We start from the raw sequence: 17694 nt of genomic DNA on the forward strand, positions 1-17694 counted from the left end.
TTAAATTCCATTGTTAACCTCTCTTTGTGATGGAATAAGTTCTTAGTTTTCATTTCTGTTCTTCTTGCTCCTGCCCTCCAGCCTTTTGCAGTTACTAAGGATGGCATTTGCTTAATTTTTAAAGCATCTTTTCAGAATTAGAAGAAATAGTAAACACACAGCACTAATAACCTTGCCAAATTAAGGCAGCTTTTGACTGGGTAGTTTGGTTTCTCTTTATTTGATTAACCAGCTGGTTGTTGTGAAAAGGAAAAGCAGAATTGTACTCATTGAAAGAAGCTGGGCATTTGTAGACTTCCTGTAAAGGGTGACTTTTGCACAGAAGAACTGAGAAACTGGACACCTTGGGATGTTATTAGGAAATTTTTTAATGTATATTTATTTTATATTATGTATATGTTTTGCCTGCTTGCATTTATGTGTACTATGTGAATGCCTGGGGTTTGCAGAGGTGACAAAGCATTGGATCACTGAAAACTAGAGTTATGGTTTTTGAGTCACCTTGCTTGTTGGGAACCGAACCCAGACCCTCTGCAAGAGCAACAAGTGGTCTTAACCTCTGGGCCATCTCTCCTGCCCCATTGAGTCTCTTCTTATTTCTTTTCTTTTCCTTCCTTCCTTCCTTCCTTCCTTCCTTCCTTCCTTCCTTCCTTCCTTCCTTCCTTCCTTCCTTTCTAATTGATTTATTATGTATACAGTGTTCTGCCTGCATGTATCCCTGCAGGCCAGAAGAGGGCACCAAATCTCATTACATATGGTTGTAAGCAACCACTTAGGTACTGGGAATTGAACTCAGGACTGCTGGAAGAGCAGCCCGTGCTTTTAACTGCTGAGCCATCTCTCCAGTCCCTTATTTATTTTCTTTTTTATTTTCTTCTTTTTGCTTTTTTGAAACAAGGTTTCTCTGTGTAGTCCTGGCTGTCCTGGAGCTCTCTCTGTAGACTAGGCTGGCATAGCTCAGCAATCCGTCTGTGATCCATCTGCAATCAGTCTGCCTCTGCCTTTGCCTCTGCCTCCTGAGTGCTGGGTTTAAAGGCCTGTGCTACTGTGCCCACTTATGTTTGTTTCTTTTAAAGGTGATTTGAACGTTACAGTTGTAACCCAAAAGATGACCTTGCATTGTGTGAGAAAATGTTATTTTCCCAGTTCCTTCTCCCTTCCAAGGGAAAAAAACCTACACCTTAAAAACTACCCTTTTTACAGGGTATGGTGGTGCATGTGTTTAATACCAGCAATGTGGAGGCAGAGACAGGCTGATTTCTGAGTGTGAGGCCAGCCTGGTCTACACAGAGAAACCATGTCTCAAAAAAAGAAAGAAAGAAAGAAAGAAAGGAAGGAAGGAAGGAAGGAAGGAAGGAAGGAAGGAAGGAAGGAAGAAAAGAAAGAAAGAAGAAAAAAAGATTGTTTTTCTTTTCCTATAGTGTATTTAATGCATGGGATTCCACATGTTGCTATAGCCAGTATTTTGAGCATTTTCTTTCTTTAAACAAACAAACATACATATATATAAATAATGTTTTATTTCTATTTTTTAAACTTGTGGCAAAGGCACATGTGTGAGAGAGTGTGTATGTATATGTGCCCCTGCGTGCACACGCACACACATGCATGCCTGTAAGTACTAATGTTCATGATGCCAGAGGCATCTTTCCCCTAAAGGGCAGGCAGTTGGAAGCCACTCAGTGTGGTTGCTGGGAAATGAACTCGTTTCCTTTGGAAGGGAGTTCAAGCTCTTAACCACTGAGCCATCCTCCACCCCTAGAATCTTGAACATTTAGATGAATAAAAATAGCATATTCAGTTTCACTAAGCTAGATTAATTTACAAAGGCATTAAGTGTCAGTCATTAATGAATGTGAAATTTAAAACTATATTGGAATTGTAGCAGATGTCAGTTTAGCATACTTTCCACTAAATATTCAGCACTTCTTCCCAGTTTAAACCAAATGGTTCTTGGTAATTGTTTTAAAGCCAGTTCCTTGTTCATTTAAAACATACACACAGATTTCACTAAATTGCTGGCATATTTTCCGGGAAGGGTTCTCAAGTTAAGCTAACGTATGCTTTTTATACCGAGCTAGTCTTCTACAAGGCAAACCACTAAGGTGTGTGAGCGATCATTCTCCTTCAGCCTCCCTATAATTCTGAAATGCTCTTACCCTGGTTCCTAAGCTGTACCTGTGTATTTTGCTTCAGATAAGCTGCCACGAGGTATATGTGGGGTATATTAAGCTTCTTCCATGTCTGCTATAGAACTGCCGTGTGATTTCCCCAGGGTTGCCACTGACTTTGGTGCAAATATATGACATCAGGCATCAGAAGCTACTGCTTCCAAATGCTCTGCCGGTATTTTCTCTTTAAAAAATTAATAGGGTCTATCCTTATTTCAGCATAGTGCACCTGATTGTAAAATGCTAACTAACAACAAGTGTCGTGTAGTTAAGAGCATGGACTTGGGAACACAGATACTTAAATTCAGAAGACAGCTCTGCTATATATTGGCTATGCTTTTCTCAATAGTATAGCATTACTAGAATGGACACAATCATACTTAGGATTGTTTTATTTACACTAGGCTTGTGATCCCCTGAAGCCCTGTGATCTAGAGGTAACATCAGAAGGATCAAAAAGTCAACATTATCCTTGACTACATAGGGTGTTCGAGGCCAACCTGGGCTACATGAGCTGCTGTCTCAAAAAACAAAACAAAAACAAAACAGTAGAATTCAGGGCTAGTGTAATGGCTCACTGGATAATACACTTGCTACCCAGGTGTGAGGCCAGAGTTCAGATCCCCAGAACCCATATAAAAGCCAGCGGGAGGGCTGGAGAGATGGCTCAGTGGTTAAGAGCATTGACTGCTCTTCCAGAGGTCCTGAGTTCAATTCCCAGCAACCATATGGTGGCTTACAACCACTTGTAATAAGATCTGATGTCAACTTCTGTCTGCAAGACACATGCAGGCAGAACATTGTATACATAATAAATAAATAAATTAAAAAAAAAAAAACCAGCGGGACATGGCGTGGTTCCTGTGATTCCAGCTCTTAGAATAACCTTTCTTCCTAGACTAGCAGAATGGGTAATTCTGGATTCAGTTGAGAAACCTGTCTCAATGAGTAAGGTAGAGAGTAATTGAGAAAGATTCCTTTCATCTCTGGCTTTGCCATTTTGTCTTCAGGTCCTCTGTGACAACCAGCAGGTGGACAAAGAGAAGGTGGGAAGTCTTATCCCCCGTGACCCGGGTGTGCCATGCATCTCTGCCTTCCATTGGCAAAATCTCAGCTGGGGCTGAGAACAAGTGGGACTCCCATGTCTCAGCTGAGACCCTAGGAAATGCCTCTGTATCATGCCCCACTCCACTAACTCCCAAGACATTCCTTTCAGCAGACTGCTTCTCTCTTTTCTCACACTTTCCCTGAGGACCTTAAAGAAACAGTAACCTTTGAAACCCCTACCTTCTCTCCAGTAGGGGAGCTTGAGTGTTTGTGTCTGTCTGAATTTTCTGAGGCTCCCTACCTGCACCTCAGCTGACTTCTTCAGACCCGAGAATTAGTGAGAGTTGTTCAGATATCATTTGGGCATGGCCTCAGCAATCGTTGCGGACGTTTAGGTCGTTGCGGACGTTTAGGGAAGGAAGATTCTTTAGTGCTGTTTCCTTATTGTGGCAGAGCGGGGTTTGAAACTAAAAGAGTTGTTTTGTAAACCTATTGCCTTTTTATTGTAACACACTGGCAGATTTTTATTGAGCTAAAAATACTTCCTGCAATATTTACATTAAACTCCAAATTGACAGTTTCTGAAAGTATTCGTAAGAAACTAATAATATTTACTGTCTCCTGGGGAAAGAGGCTTGAAGATATAAATATTCCAAAACAATAGATGTGCAGTCTTGAATTTTGAACCACGCTGACAGTGTCAGGTATTCAGAAGTATGTATATATTGTTGGGTTGTTCAGAAACTTAGCAGATGGAATTCTGTGTAAAGTTTTAAAAATATTTCAGTAACTTTTTTTTTCTTCTTTAGCACCAGGGAACCATTATTACTGAGCATATTTATAAAGAGCTTTCTAAAATTGTTCCCTATCTTTTTTCCCCCTTTATTTTAAACAATTAAGAAGAGAAGTAGAAATAGAGAGAATGAAAGATCAGAGTTCCTCCATTGGATATCAGTTACATTTAATTTTTAAAAACTATGTTCCTGACTTTCTCTCTTTTTTTTCTGAATTTCTTTTGAAAACTATCTTGCATCAGTGGCATATGTAAGACTTGGGATTTTATCTCTGTAACATTAGTAATCTCCATACTAGGGAGGCTATGGCAGCAGATCTCAAGTATGAGGCCAGCCGAGGCTACATAGCAAGTTCCATGCCAGTCTAGGTTAGACAGCCAGAATCTGTCTCAAAGCCCCCAGATCATCATTGACATCATAAATGTTAATTAATTAATAAACTAACTAATAAAATTAGTTAAAGTTGCTTCTGTCTATGCTAATGAAAATCTGAGGCATCTGGCTTGAATAATCAGGAAATGCTGAGTATATATTGTAAAGTTGCTTTTATCATTTGGCTTTGCTTCATGCTGGAGGTGGTGGTCGACGTATGGACCACTTGTAGTCAGGCAAGCATGCTTGCACCGACTGCTTCAGAGGTTTCTGAGCCAGTTATTTCAAAAAGTAGTGGGATTGCTGTTATTGGATTAGGGTAATCAGGGTTGGGCCCTGGAGCTGAAGTCAAGTCCAGAAACTGTATTGATGCTGCATAAAGGGTGGGAAAGAGGAATTTGAGGAGTTAGCATTCTGTCTATTCTCAAATAAAATATGTGCAATTGATTCGTTCATTTCTAATAACTTTGAGTATTGTGATTGTGCTGGATAAAAACTACAGAAGGAAGTTGGGTGGGGGACATTCTTTTTATTATTCTGTACTCTGTATAGATCCCACAGCATAAAAAATTTAATACTTGTTATATAATAGACCAGCTTAACTTCAAACTTTCTAGGTAGCCAAGGATGACCCCCCTTTCTGATTCTCCTGTCTGCACCTCCCAAGTCCTATGATTATAGGTATGACCATACTTTGTTGATATATAATCTTTAAAAAAAAATTGAAAGAGGAAAAAATGGTACTAGGAGTGTGGCTCAGTTGGTAGAACGCGTGCCTGGCTCTCATGAGACCCTGGGTTTGATCCAGTGCCACATAAAGCTAGTGTGGTGATGTGGGCCTGCAATCCCAGCACTGGGGCAATAGAAGCCGTGAGAGCAGAAACGTACGTCATCCATACTGAGTTTGTGACCTGCCTGAGATACATGAGACCCTGCCTCAAAAAAAAATAAATAAATAAAAGTAGAACACAAGAAAAGAAATAGTTAAAGGACAGTTGCTATAGTAACCATTCCTGCCTTGGTTAAAGGACAGTTACTATAGTAACTATCCTTGCCTTGGAACATGTTTTTTCTATCACACTGCTTCCTTCCTTTCTCCTCTGTCATTATGTAGAATTAACTTCACCGTTTCTTTTAAAAATTGAATGTGGGGTTGGAAAGACTGCTCAGCAGTTAAAGTACTTGCTGCTTTTCCAGAGGGGTTCAATTCCCAGCACCATTGTGGTTTGTAACCATATTGGACTCTAGTTCTGGGCAATCCGATGCCCCCTTCTGGTCTCTGAGAGCGCTGCACACATGTGGAATACCTAAAATACATGCAGAAAAAAATACATAAAAATAAAAATGAATAAAATCTTTTAAAAGAATAAAAGCCTAATGTGGACTGGGTGGTGGTGGCTTACGCCTTTAATATTAGCTTTTGGGAGGCAGAGGCAGATGGATCTCTGAGTCCAAGACCAGCCTGGTCTACAGAGTGAGTTCCAGGACAGCCAAAGCTACACAGAGAAACCCTGTCTTGAAAAAAAAAAATCAAAAGAAGCATAATTCGAATATTCTCTCCCTCCTTCTCTCTCTCTCTCACACACACACATACACACATACACACATAAAGTAAAACTTTATGTGACTGAGTATTATTTTGCTTGTATATTTGTATGTGCACATGTGCATGCTGGGTACCAATGGAAGCTAAAGAGAGTGTTGAATCCCTGAAACTGTAGTTATAGACAGTTATGAGTTACTGTATAGGTGCTAGGAATCGAATGTAGGTCCTGTGGAAAAGCAGCTAGTACTCTTAACCAATGAGCCATCATCTCTCCAGGCTTTCTACTGTTTCTTGATCAGAACTAAGTGAATTCTGGGTCAAGATGAGCTAGTCATCATCTGTCTCCATTTCCAGAACAGTTAGGCCTGAATTTAAGTTGGTTTTGGATGCCTGCTGCATTCTGTATGTAGTTCATGGACAAAGAAGCTTCTTTTGGGTGAAGAAAAAGTATGTTATTTTATAATTGCATTTATTTATTTTTTAGTTGTGTATCTGTGTGATGTCGGTCTCTGTGTACATACCTGGCTCACAATGTGTGTGACTATAGAGGACAATTTGGGGGTTGGTTTTATACTTCTCTGTGTAGATCCTGGAGACTGAACTCTGCCCCAGAAGAGATGTTTGTAGCCAATCAAACTATCTCAATATTCACTTCAGTGCTTTCCCTCGATCTGGACCTCCCGTCGTGTCTTCTCAGTGTTGGTAAAGGGACGGATAACAGTGTTCTACCTGTAGGTCCTGAAATCCTCTCTTCTCCCTTAGCATTGCCTTTAACATTGCATTCTTTTATTTATTTATTTATTTATTTATTTATTTATTTATTGTGGATACAATATTCTGTCTGTGTGTATGCCTGCACGCCAGAAGAGAGCACCAGACCCCATTAGAGATGGTTGTGAGCCACCATGTGGTTGCTGGGAATCAAACTCAGGACCTTTGGAAGAGCAGGCAATGCTCTTAACCTCTGAGCCATCTCTCCAGCCCCTGCATTCTTTTCTTGGTTGCTCTCTTTGTCTCCTAGAACTGTTAAGTTCTTACCATGAAAGTTGAAGCAGTTGCACATTGGCTCTTCCCATGACTTTTTTTTTTTTTTTTTTTTTGGTGGCGCTAGGGAATGAAGCCCAGGCCTTGTGCTAACCTTTAACCACTGAGCTGTGCCTCCATCTCAGTGATTAGTACTCCTTGAGCACCTGTTTCCTCCCAAGTGTTGGGGTTATAGGTGTGCACTACCACTGAAGCAGTGGGGATTAAACCAGGGTTTGTGCCTGCCAGACAAATACCTTATCAACTCTGTGTGTGTGTGTGTGTGCGTGCGCGCGCGTCACACGCACGCGTGTGTGTGATGTGGTATGTTAATATGGGCATGTTGATGCATGTGCCGGGGTGTGTACATAGAGGTAAGAGGACAACTTGTAGGACAACTTGGTTTTCCTTTAATGACAATTTCCAAGAATGGTACTCATATCACCAGGCTTGTCCAATAAATGACTTTACTTGCCAAACTATCACACTGACCATTTTTAATTGATAAAGAAAAAACAGAGTCAGGTAGTAAGTTGAACAGTAAAATAAAGGTTAGTTTATTGTTTTGTTTCGTTTTTTAATAATGTTGAATGAAAAGAGCAAATTTCCAAGGTAATGTGGGATTTCCCTCTGTATGCTGTGATTACCATTAATGAATAAAGAAACTGCTTTGAACCTATAGCAGGGCAGAACTTAGATAGGTGGGGAAAAGTAAACTGAATGCTGGGAGATAGAAGGGCGGAGTCAGAGAGATGCCATAGAGCCTCCACTGGAGATAGACATGCAGAAACTTTGCTGGTAGGCCATGACCTCGTGGTAATATACAGATTAATAGAAATGGGTTAAATTAATATGTAAGAGTTAGCCAGTAAGAAGCTAGAGCTAATGGGCCAAGCAGTGATTTAATTAATTTTCTGTGTGATTACTTCGGGGCTATGTGGCTGGGAATCAACAAGCGGCGCCCTCCTCCAACACAAAGGAGGTGTGTATGTAAAAATGTCATGGCATTTTTACAAATTCTTATAGGAACTTAGTTTTACTTCTAATTTTTTGTTTATTTGTTTATTTATTTTTTTAAATCTGAGGACTAGTGAGATGGCTCCGCTGGTAAAATGGCTTGCCACCAGGCCTGACAATCTAAGTTTAGTTCTCAGGACCTACATGGGGGAAGGAGAGAACTCCTACAGGTAGAGCTGTAAAATGTGCATGCTCCACTACTACATACACACAAATAGATAAATGAATGTAATTAAGATATCAAGCAAATATGGAAGCATCTGTTAAATCTGGGTGTTATATATTTCGGTCTTCTATTTTTTTTCTACACCTCTTTGCACATTCAGTTATGAAGTATTTCATAACTAAATATTTAAAATTGAATAGTATAGGCACCAGATGTATTGGCACACACAAGAGGCAGAGGTGGGCAGATCTCTGTGAGCTTGGTCTACATGGCAAGTTCCAGGACAGCCAAGGCTACATCGAAAGAGCCTGTCTTCTGGAACCCTGAGGAAGAGGAAGTGGAAGAAGTTGTGGTAGTCAAAGGGGATGGAGGACACCAGGAGAACAAATCCCTCTAAATCAACCGAGCAAAGTTCATATGAACTGACAGAGACTGAAGCAGCAAGCTCAGGGCCTACATGGGCCTGTACCAGGTCCTCTGCGCATATATTATAACTTTCAATTTTCTGTTTTATGGAGCTCTTGAGTATGGGCACAAGTGGGTCTCTGATTCTTTTATTTTTTCTTGTGGCTCTTTTCCTTCTGTTGGTTTGCCTTGTCCAATTTCACTGCGATGGTCTTTGTTCTATCTTCTTATATTTTGTTATGTTTTGTTCTACACGCTACCCACTGTAGAAAAGCCATCCTGATCAGTGGTTAAGGGCATGGTTTCTGAGCCAGGCGGTGGTGGAGCTCTCTTTTAATCCTAGTACTTGGGAGGCAGAGGCAGGCGATCTCTGTGTGTTTGAGGACAGCCTGCTCTACAGAACTAGTTCTAGGACAGCCAAGGCTACACAAAGACACCTGTCTGGTGGGGGTTGGGGGAAGAGCATGTTTTCTGAAGCCAGATTGTGGAGTCCCAGTTCTAACACTGAGAAGCTACTGTCTGAAGGTGCTTCTGCAGGATTCTCCCCTGTGAACTACTTCCTTGTTAGTTTCCCACAGTGCTGCAACAAGTGACTAGCTGCTGAGTAGCTGACACAGCGCAAGCACACTGTTTATAATTTCAAACGTCATAAGTTCGTGATGGCTATCCCTGGGCTAAAATTAGGGTGTAAGTGGGCTGCATATCCACTGGGAAACTCTGGAAGGAAGTGCTGCCTTCTTTCCAGTTTCTTGGGCTTACCTACATTTCTTGGTATATGTCCCCTCTTTATTAAGAAATTTCCATGTGTGTATGCATGTATGTGTGTGTGTCCATGTATGTGCATATACCACTTACTTGTGTCTGTCAAGGCCAGAAGGTGTGGGATCCATTGGAGCTGGAGTTACAGGTGGTTGGGAGCTGTCATGAGTGGGTACTAGTAACCAAGCTCAGTTCTCTGGAGTAGTGTCTTAGGTAGGGTGTCTGTTGCTGTGATAAAACACCATGACCAAAATTAACTTGGAGAGAAACAGGTTTATTTCATTTTATAGCCTGTAATCCACTGACCAGAGAAATCATGGCAAGAACCTGGAGTCAGGAGCTGACACCGAAGCCATGGAGGACTGCTGCTTCCTGGCTCGCCCTTCATGGCTTCCTCATTCTCACAGCACCCAGGGATGGCACCACAGTGGGTGGGTGGGAGGCTTCCACAGCAATCATTAATAAAGAAAAGGCCCTACAGACCTGCCTATAGGTCTGGCAGATGGAGACGTTTTCTCAGGTAAGTTTTGTTCCCAGATAACTACTAACTTGTGACAAATTGACAACAGACTGTCCAGGACAAGCTGTAAGCGCTCCTAACTGTTGCGCCATCTCTCCAGTCCTAGTATGTCCCTTTCTTAGAAAGCCGGCGATATTATACCTCCCACTTCCCAAGTGCTTCCCCCACCCCGCTTCTGCTGTTAAAGACACTTGTGCTTAGGCTGGCTTTACTCAGATAATCTAGGATAATCTTCCTATTTTAAGGTCCGGTTTAAATTAGTTTGATTAGCCAGCAGCCTTCATTCCATCTGCAACCTCAGGTCCCCTTTGTCATGTAAGCCAACCTGTTCTCAGGTCCCAGGATTAAGCTAGGAACATTTCAGGGGGCTTGTTTTTTGCCTAGATAGCTCTATTTAAATTTAAACTTGCATGAGGCCACTGGGGACTGCTCAGAGTATGGGTCAATGCTTTCTAATTTTCTCATTAGCATAAAATATTATGGTGAATTCTGTTTTAAGAGTAATGTGGTGAAAGTTTTAGTTAATTCACAGAAGGGAAAAGATTAAAGTAATAGAGAAGATTTATTTCAGTTCTTTCATTCCAAAGTGTTATAGGACCATTTATTAGTGTTTCAGAGAAAACCACAGGACAGGTAAACTGACAGTTCTGCAGGAGATAGGGAAGAAAGCCTTGGCTTTTGCAATGGAGTTTAGGAAACAGCAGCAAGGCAGAAGTGACTGTAGTGGAAGGAGCATCAATCAGAAAGAGAGAAAAAGCCCAGGGAAGTGTGGCCAGGCACAAGTCAGTATCTGAAAGAAAAGTACTTTTTCCGAGTGACTCAGAGAAAGGTGTAATCAGTAATGGAAGCTCGGCAGGAATCTACCCCCAGTGTTTGTGACTCAGTTGCACTTTTAGAGAAGCTATGAGTTTTATTTTGATTTTTCTATCTTTATTACAGAGTTTTATACCTGTGGATGTTGCTGCTGACATGGAGAGGATTGAGGAACAGTTTGCTAATCTACATATTGTTAGACGTTCCTCAGAACCAAAAGAGCCCACCTACCTGCTTGGCATAGACACATCGAAGACCATCCAAGCAGAAAAAGGGAGCTTGGTTGCTGTTCTGTGTTCAAATGGATCTATAAGGATATATGATAAAGAGACACTAAATGTTCTACGAGAATTTAATGGCTCTCCCGGACTTCTTAATGGAGTCAGATTTGCAAACTCCTGTGACAATGTCTATTCTGCAAGTACGGATGGCACTGTCAAATGTTGGGATGCTCGGTTAGCTAGTGAAAAGCCCATGCAATTGTTCAAAGGTTACCCTTCCAATGTTTTTATTAGTTTTGATGTCAACTGCAAAGATCATGTCATTTGTGCGGGTACAGAAAAAGTGGATGATGATGCATTGCTGGTATTCTGGGATGCCAGGACCACATCTCAGGATTCATCTACTAGAGAGCCACTGGGGGCCTATTCAGAGACACACAGTGATGACATCACCCAAGTACGTTTCCATCCCAGCAATCCCAACATGGTTGTCTCTGGTTCAACTGATGGCCTGGTAAATGTGTTTGATATCAGTGTGGATAACGAAGAAGATGCACTGGTTGCGACCTGCAACTCCGTTTCCTCAGTGAGCTGCATTGGTTGGTCTGGAAGAGATTATAAACAAATTTACTGCATGACACACGATGAGGGATTTTGCTGGTGGGATCTTAATCATTTGGAGACCGATGAACCAATTACATGTTTGAACATCCAGGATGTGAGAGAAATAAGTGATGGAAAAGAAGGTCCTCTGGACTATCTGATCGGCGGCCTATATCATGAAAAGATGGACAAATTGTTTGTTATTGGAGGAACCAACACGGGAAGGATTCACTTAATGAGCTGCACCTCGGCAGGACTGACCCACGTGACTAGCCTTCAGGGGGGGCATGCAGCCACTGTTCGTTCTTTCTGTTGGAACGTGCCCGAGGACACTTTGCTGACCGGGGGAGAGGATGCACAGCTGCTGCTTTGGAAACCCGTAGCTGTGGAGAAGACCTTCCCAAAGAAAGACAGCTTGAAGATAGCCTCCTCCGTGCAGCAGCGAGTTCGAGTCCACAGCAGCGGTTCTTACAAGAGAAGGAAGCAGCAGTGATGTCATAATGCAAATTTGCAGGCGCTTCTGGTTTCAAATCATTTTTGTTCCCTATAGCAAATGTTTTTAAAGCTTACCTGTAAAAGCAGCAATTAGCAAAGTCCCAGACAAATATTGAGAATGACTTAATTTGCGTCCAGACATGTTCTATAATATTTTTAAAGCCTCCAGTTGAGTATAAAAATCAGTGACGTGACAGGAAAATTACAGGCCATGCTTCAAAACCCACCTGTTGAGTTAGTGAGTGTCGGGTTTGGAGAAATCACTCTGAAAAGGACTCTCAGATAGATAGATAGATAGATAGATAGATAGATAGATAGATAGATAGATATGGATACCATGACACGGCTGGTTTGGGCTATGTTTTTTTTAAGCTCAAAGTTTTTGCATTTGAAATTATCTTCACTGTCCACTCAACATCAGACTGTTGGGTAGTGTGAGGAGCTTGTGCTTGCTCACTGCACCTACCCCATCACCTCTGAGCACCGACTCAGCATCTAGTGAGTCCAAACAGAATTTTATTTTTTTTAGGAATGAAGTATACATTTTCCTAAATGAGAAAAATATATTTAGTAACTACTTGCATCTGTACTTGAAAACCTCTATTTACACTTGGGTAACTGACACCCAGGTGCTTTGCTGTTGAAAAAGAAATGATCTTACTAGATTCATCGTAAGCCTTAGAGTAAGATGAAGAAATGAAAATACAACAGCAGGGCTGTTCTGTTTCAAAATATCTTTTCAATGTTATGATTAAATTTTCTTATTTCACCCATAATTTTAAACTTGAAGCTTTGTTTACTGCCAGTGTGCGTGTGTATGTTGTGTGTGTGTGTGTTGTATGTATGTGTGTATAGATGACAGGACAACTTAAGGGTCAGTTTTATCCTTCTACCATGTTACCATCTGGGTCCCAGGAATCAAACCCAAGTCCTTAGGCTTCACAGTAGGTTCCTTTACTTACTGAGACAGTTTGGGGTGGGGTAACATTTACTGCTAATTGTTTCATTTTTCCTCTTAAAAAATATTTTTGTAATGAACTATAGAAGTGATCCCTGAAGGTATAGTCTTGATGGTGGCATAAGCCTTTAATCCCAGCACTCAGGAGGCAGAGGCAGGTGGATCTCTGTGAGTTCCAGCAGAGGCCAGCCTGGTCTACAAGAGCTAGTTTCCAGGAGAGGCTCCAAAACTACAGAGAAACCCTGTCTCAAAAAAACAAAATGTGTGGGTGTACATATATATTTTATAAAGTGCCTTAATAATAGAAGTTAATAAGCTAATGCTTCTTTTTTGAGGGTTGGGGTAGAGATTAAAACAGTTTTTTTTTTTGTGTGTGTGTGGCCCTGGCTATCCTAGAACTCTCTCCGTAAACCGGGGTGACCTTGAACTCAGAGGTCAACCTGCCTCTGGCATCCTAGTGCTGGGATTAAAGGTTTATTATTTATTATTTTTAAAAATGTCTATGTGTTTGTGTGCATAATGTATGTATGCAAGTGTGTGTAGAGGCCAGAAGAAGCAAAGTATGACAGTGGCCAAGACAGACACCCTCGCCAGCAGGAATCAAGGATAGGTAGGCAGCATTGCTGTTTCCTCGGTTCTCTTGGTCACCTCCCATCCCGAAGTACCACTCAGCTGTGGGGAAAGTCTTTCCTCCTTTAATCCTTCCCAGAAGTGACCTCACGGACCTGCCCAGAGGTGATAGTGTGCAGCCTTGAACATTCGCCTTTCCTTACAGAGAGCAGAGGGCGATCACTGTCTGCACCCCTTTCTGTAGGGTAGCACACAGTCTGCACTCCTTTCTGTAGGGTAGCACACCGAACATCTTCTTAAATATAACTTGCTACCTATCGAGTGACTCTCACCAGCTCTTCCCCTTCATTTTAAGTGGATGGATTTATGGTATGTAAATTATATCTCACAGTTGAAAAAAGATACTAGATGTCTCAGGTTACTGGTCTATTGCTATGAAGGAAGGAATACCATGACCAGGACTGTTTGTTTTTTGTTGTGACAGGGTTTCTCTGTAGCTTTGGAGCCTGTCCTGGAACTCACTTTGTAGACCAGGCAGGCCTCGAACTCAGAGATCCGCCAGCCTCTGCCTTCTGAGTACTGGGCTTAAAGGCGTATGCCACCACCAAGCTGACCAGGACTACTTATAAAAGAAAACATTTAATTTGGGGTTTGCTTACAGTTCCAGAGAGTGAGTCATGACCGTCATGGCAAGAAGAGTGGTGGCAGGCAGGCTTGGTGCTGGAGCAGTAGCTGAGAGCTTACACCTTATCCTCAAGCCTGAGGCAGAAAGAAGGAGACACTGGGCCTAGCATGGGCTTTTGAAACCTCAAAGCCCACCCCTGGTAACACAGCTCCTCCAACAAGGCTACACTTCTAATCCTTCCTAAAACAGTGTGATCAACCAAGGACCAGGCATTCAAATATATGAGCCTATAGGGGCCACTTTCATTCAGATCACCACACTAGGGAAGGCAGGATTGAGGTATAAATCCTGATAACTGGTAAGATGAAATTTAAGACTGTATTGATTTCAAAACTAGGTAAACATTGGAAAGGGCTCTACTCTTGTTAATGTATGGATATCTACAATCAAAATGCTAGATAACTCAGCTCAGTGAATTTTTGTATTAAAAGCATGACCCAGGCTGGATAGTGGTGTCGCACACCTTTAATTCTGGTGCTCGGGATGCAGAGGCAGGTGGATCTCTGTGTTCAAGGCCAGCCTGAACTACAAAGCGAGTTCCAGTACAGCCAGAGCTGTTATACAGAGAAATCAATCCTGTTTCAAAAACAACAAAACAAAACAAAACCCCAAAAAAAGACAAACCATGACCCAATATATTTATCTCAAGAATGTCAGGATAACTTAACAGTAGAAAGTCAATGGCAATGATGGACATAAAAGATGGAAATCAAAGTGCTCTTAATTAATACAGAGAAACCTTCATACATCTTAACATATTTTTCAGTTTCACATTTATAAAAATATAAGCATCACATAAGGAATAAAATACTGAATGGGGAAGATGCAATATTAGGCAGAATGCTATTTTTCTGTCATAAAACAGAAATCCAGTCTTTTGCAGCAGCATAGGTGGAACTGAAGAGCAGTATGTTGAGCGAAATAAGGATCAGAAATGCTTCACGTGGACCTAGGAGGACTCGGAATCCATCTGCCTCTGAAGCCCGAGATGAGAATGGTGGATTCCAGAGGCTGCAGAGTTGTAGAATTGATGGATGAGTACCAGGTTACAGTTAGAAACAAGTTGTTCTAGTGTGCTCTTGCGTAACAGAGTCATTCAAAAGGTAAAGAGGGCCTGGAGAAAAAAAGGAAAAATAAAAAAAAAAATAACAAAGAGGGCCTGGAGAAATGACTTAGAGCTGAAGAACATTGGCTGCTCTTCCAGAGGTCCTGAGTTCAATTCCCTGCACCCACAGGGCAGTTCACAGCCGTCTATAACTCAGATCCAAGATATCAGGTGCACTCTTATGGTCCCCATGGGCACCAGGCAAGTGTGTGTTGCACAGACATCCATACAGGCAAAATACCCTTACACATAAAATACATATTAAAAAGTTGTAGGAGAGTTGGCACAATGGCTCAGCGGGTAAAGGGATTTGCCATCAAGCCTGACAACCTAAGTTCTATTCCTAGGACCTTCATCATGGATGGGAGAACTAACTTCCTGACCTCTACTAAGCATCTTAATGTCCACATGCACACACACAAAAAATTATTATTATTATTATTATTATTATTATTATTATTGGTTTTTCGAAACAGGGTTTCTCTGCAGCTTTTTTAGAGTCTTTCCTGGAGCTAGCTCTTGTAGACCAGGCTGGTCTCGAACTCACAGAGATCTGCCTGCCTCTGCCTCCCGAGTGCTGAAATTAAAGGCATATGCCACCACTCCCAGCTTCATTTATACCACTTGGAATTACAGAATTTGGAAAGCTGTGGGACAATGGTCTTGTACTCTGTAAAGATTTGTCACTTGTTAAAAAAATTGTCACTTGTATTGGTTTAATAAAACACTGATTGGCCAGTAGCCAGGCAGGAAGGATAGGCAGAGTGACCAGAATAAGAGAATTCTGGGAAGAGGAAGAGATCAGTCTGCAGTCATCACCCAGACACAGAGAAAGCAAGATGAGAATGCTTCACTGATAAAAGTACCAAACCATATGGCTAACACAGACAAGACTTATGGGTTAATTTAAGATGTAAGAGTTTGCTAAAAAGAAGCCTGAGCTAATAGGCCAACCAGTTTATGATTAATATAGGCTTCTGTGTGTTTCTTTGGGACTGAACGAATGCAGGACCAGGTGGGATAAAAAACTCTGTCAACAAAACTGATACCAAGTATTGGAGGTATATGGGAAGTCTTGTGGGCTGCAGATGTCAGTGTGGCTAATTCAGCTGTTCAGACAGCAAAGATGTGTCTTTGACCTAACAACTGTATTGTCTGGTGTGATAGCCTATATTATTACCATTATTTTACATTGTATGTATATATGTATGTATGTATGTATGTATGTATGTATCTATCTATCTATCTATCTATCTATCTATCTATCTATCTATCTATCTATCTATCTATGTAGTGGGGTAGGGATGTGACTGAGGATAGCCAGTGTGAGTCATTTTTCTCTCTCCACCATGTAGGTCTCAGGGATTGAATTCTGGTTATCTGATTTGGTGGTAGTTGCCTTTACCCATTAAGCTACCTTGATGGACTTTGTTTCTCCTTTTTTCTTTCTTCTTCTATCCTTTTGCCTTTCTCCCTTCCTTCCTCCTTCCTTCTTCCTTCTTTTATCGTTCTTTCTTTCTACTACCTACCTACCTTCTTTCTTTCCTTCATCCTCCTCCTTCCTCCTTCCTACCTTCCTTTTCCCCAGACAGGGTCTCAGTATATAACCCTGGCTGACTTAGAACTTACTCTGTCAATGGCTGTCAACCTGTGGGTCATGACCTCTCTGTGGTTGTTGAAAGACCCCTTCACAAGGGTCCCTTAAGACCACTGGGAAACATGGGCATTTAAATTACAGTACATAACAGTAGCAAAATTACAGTTCTGAAGTAGCAATGAAAATAATTTTATGGTTGGGGGTCACCACAAGAGAGGAACTGTATTAAAGGGTCCCATTAGGAAGACTGAGAACCATTGCACTATGTAAATGAGACTAGTCTCAAACTTGCCTTTGGTTCTGATTGTGGTGATTACAGGTATGTGCCATCGCACCAAGTTTATTTCTTTTTTCATTTTCTTTTATCTTGTTTGGATATACTGAGTGTACTGAGTTTGTAAATTAATGTGGATCTGAGGATGTGAGAGGTGGCTTTGCCAATAAACTAGTCAAGTGAATAATAAAAGGACAGAACACAACATTGATGGTGACAATGATGGGTTCTGTGGAAGATTTGCCAATGTATGCCCGTGTACCATGTTGTCAAACAATGTATGCCCGTGTACCATGTTGTCAAACAATGTATGCCCGTGTACCATGTTGTCAAATGGACTGCAAACATCTCAGATTCTCTCTTTACTTTTTAAAAATAATTCTATTATTTTATGCATATGGGTGTTTTGCCTGCATGTATGTGTGTGCACCATGTGCACACCTGGTGCCTAAGGAGGTCAGAAGAGTGGGTCAGATACCCCTGGAATTGTAGTCACAGATGGTTCTTAGCCACCATGTGGAATTTGAGAGTTGAACCTGGGTTCTCTGGAAGA

At 41.4% G+C, this 17694-nt stretch overlaps 1 protein-coding gene across 2 annotated transcripts in view; it reads left to right on the forward strand.

The window, feature by feature from the left end:
* The window catches only part of Wdr89 (WD repeat domain 89), a 37481-nt gene extending 24753 nt beyond the window's left edge, over nt 1-12728 (forward strand). For both annotated transcript variants that reach the window (XM_038337092.1, XM_038337093.1), the window contains exon 2: nt 10762-12728. In XM_038337092.1, the coding sequence (XP_038193020.1) occupies nt 10790-11950 (1161 nt within the window). In that variant the 5' untranslated portion in view covers nt 10762-10789 and the 3' untranslated portion in view covers nt 11951-12728. The remainder of the gene's footprint in view (nt 1-10761) is intronic.
* The last annotated feature ends 4966 nt before the right edge of the window (nt 12729-17694 follow it).

The sequence above is a fragment of the Arvicola amphibius genome, chromosome 7, assembly GCF_903992535.2.
Source record: "Arvicola amphibius chromosome 7, mArvAmp1.2, whole genome shotgun sequence".
Taxonomy (NCBI): domain Eukaryota; kingdom Metazoa; phylum Chordata; class Mammalia; order Rodentia; family Cricetidae; genus Arvicola; species Arvicola amphibius.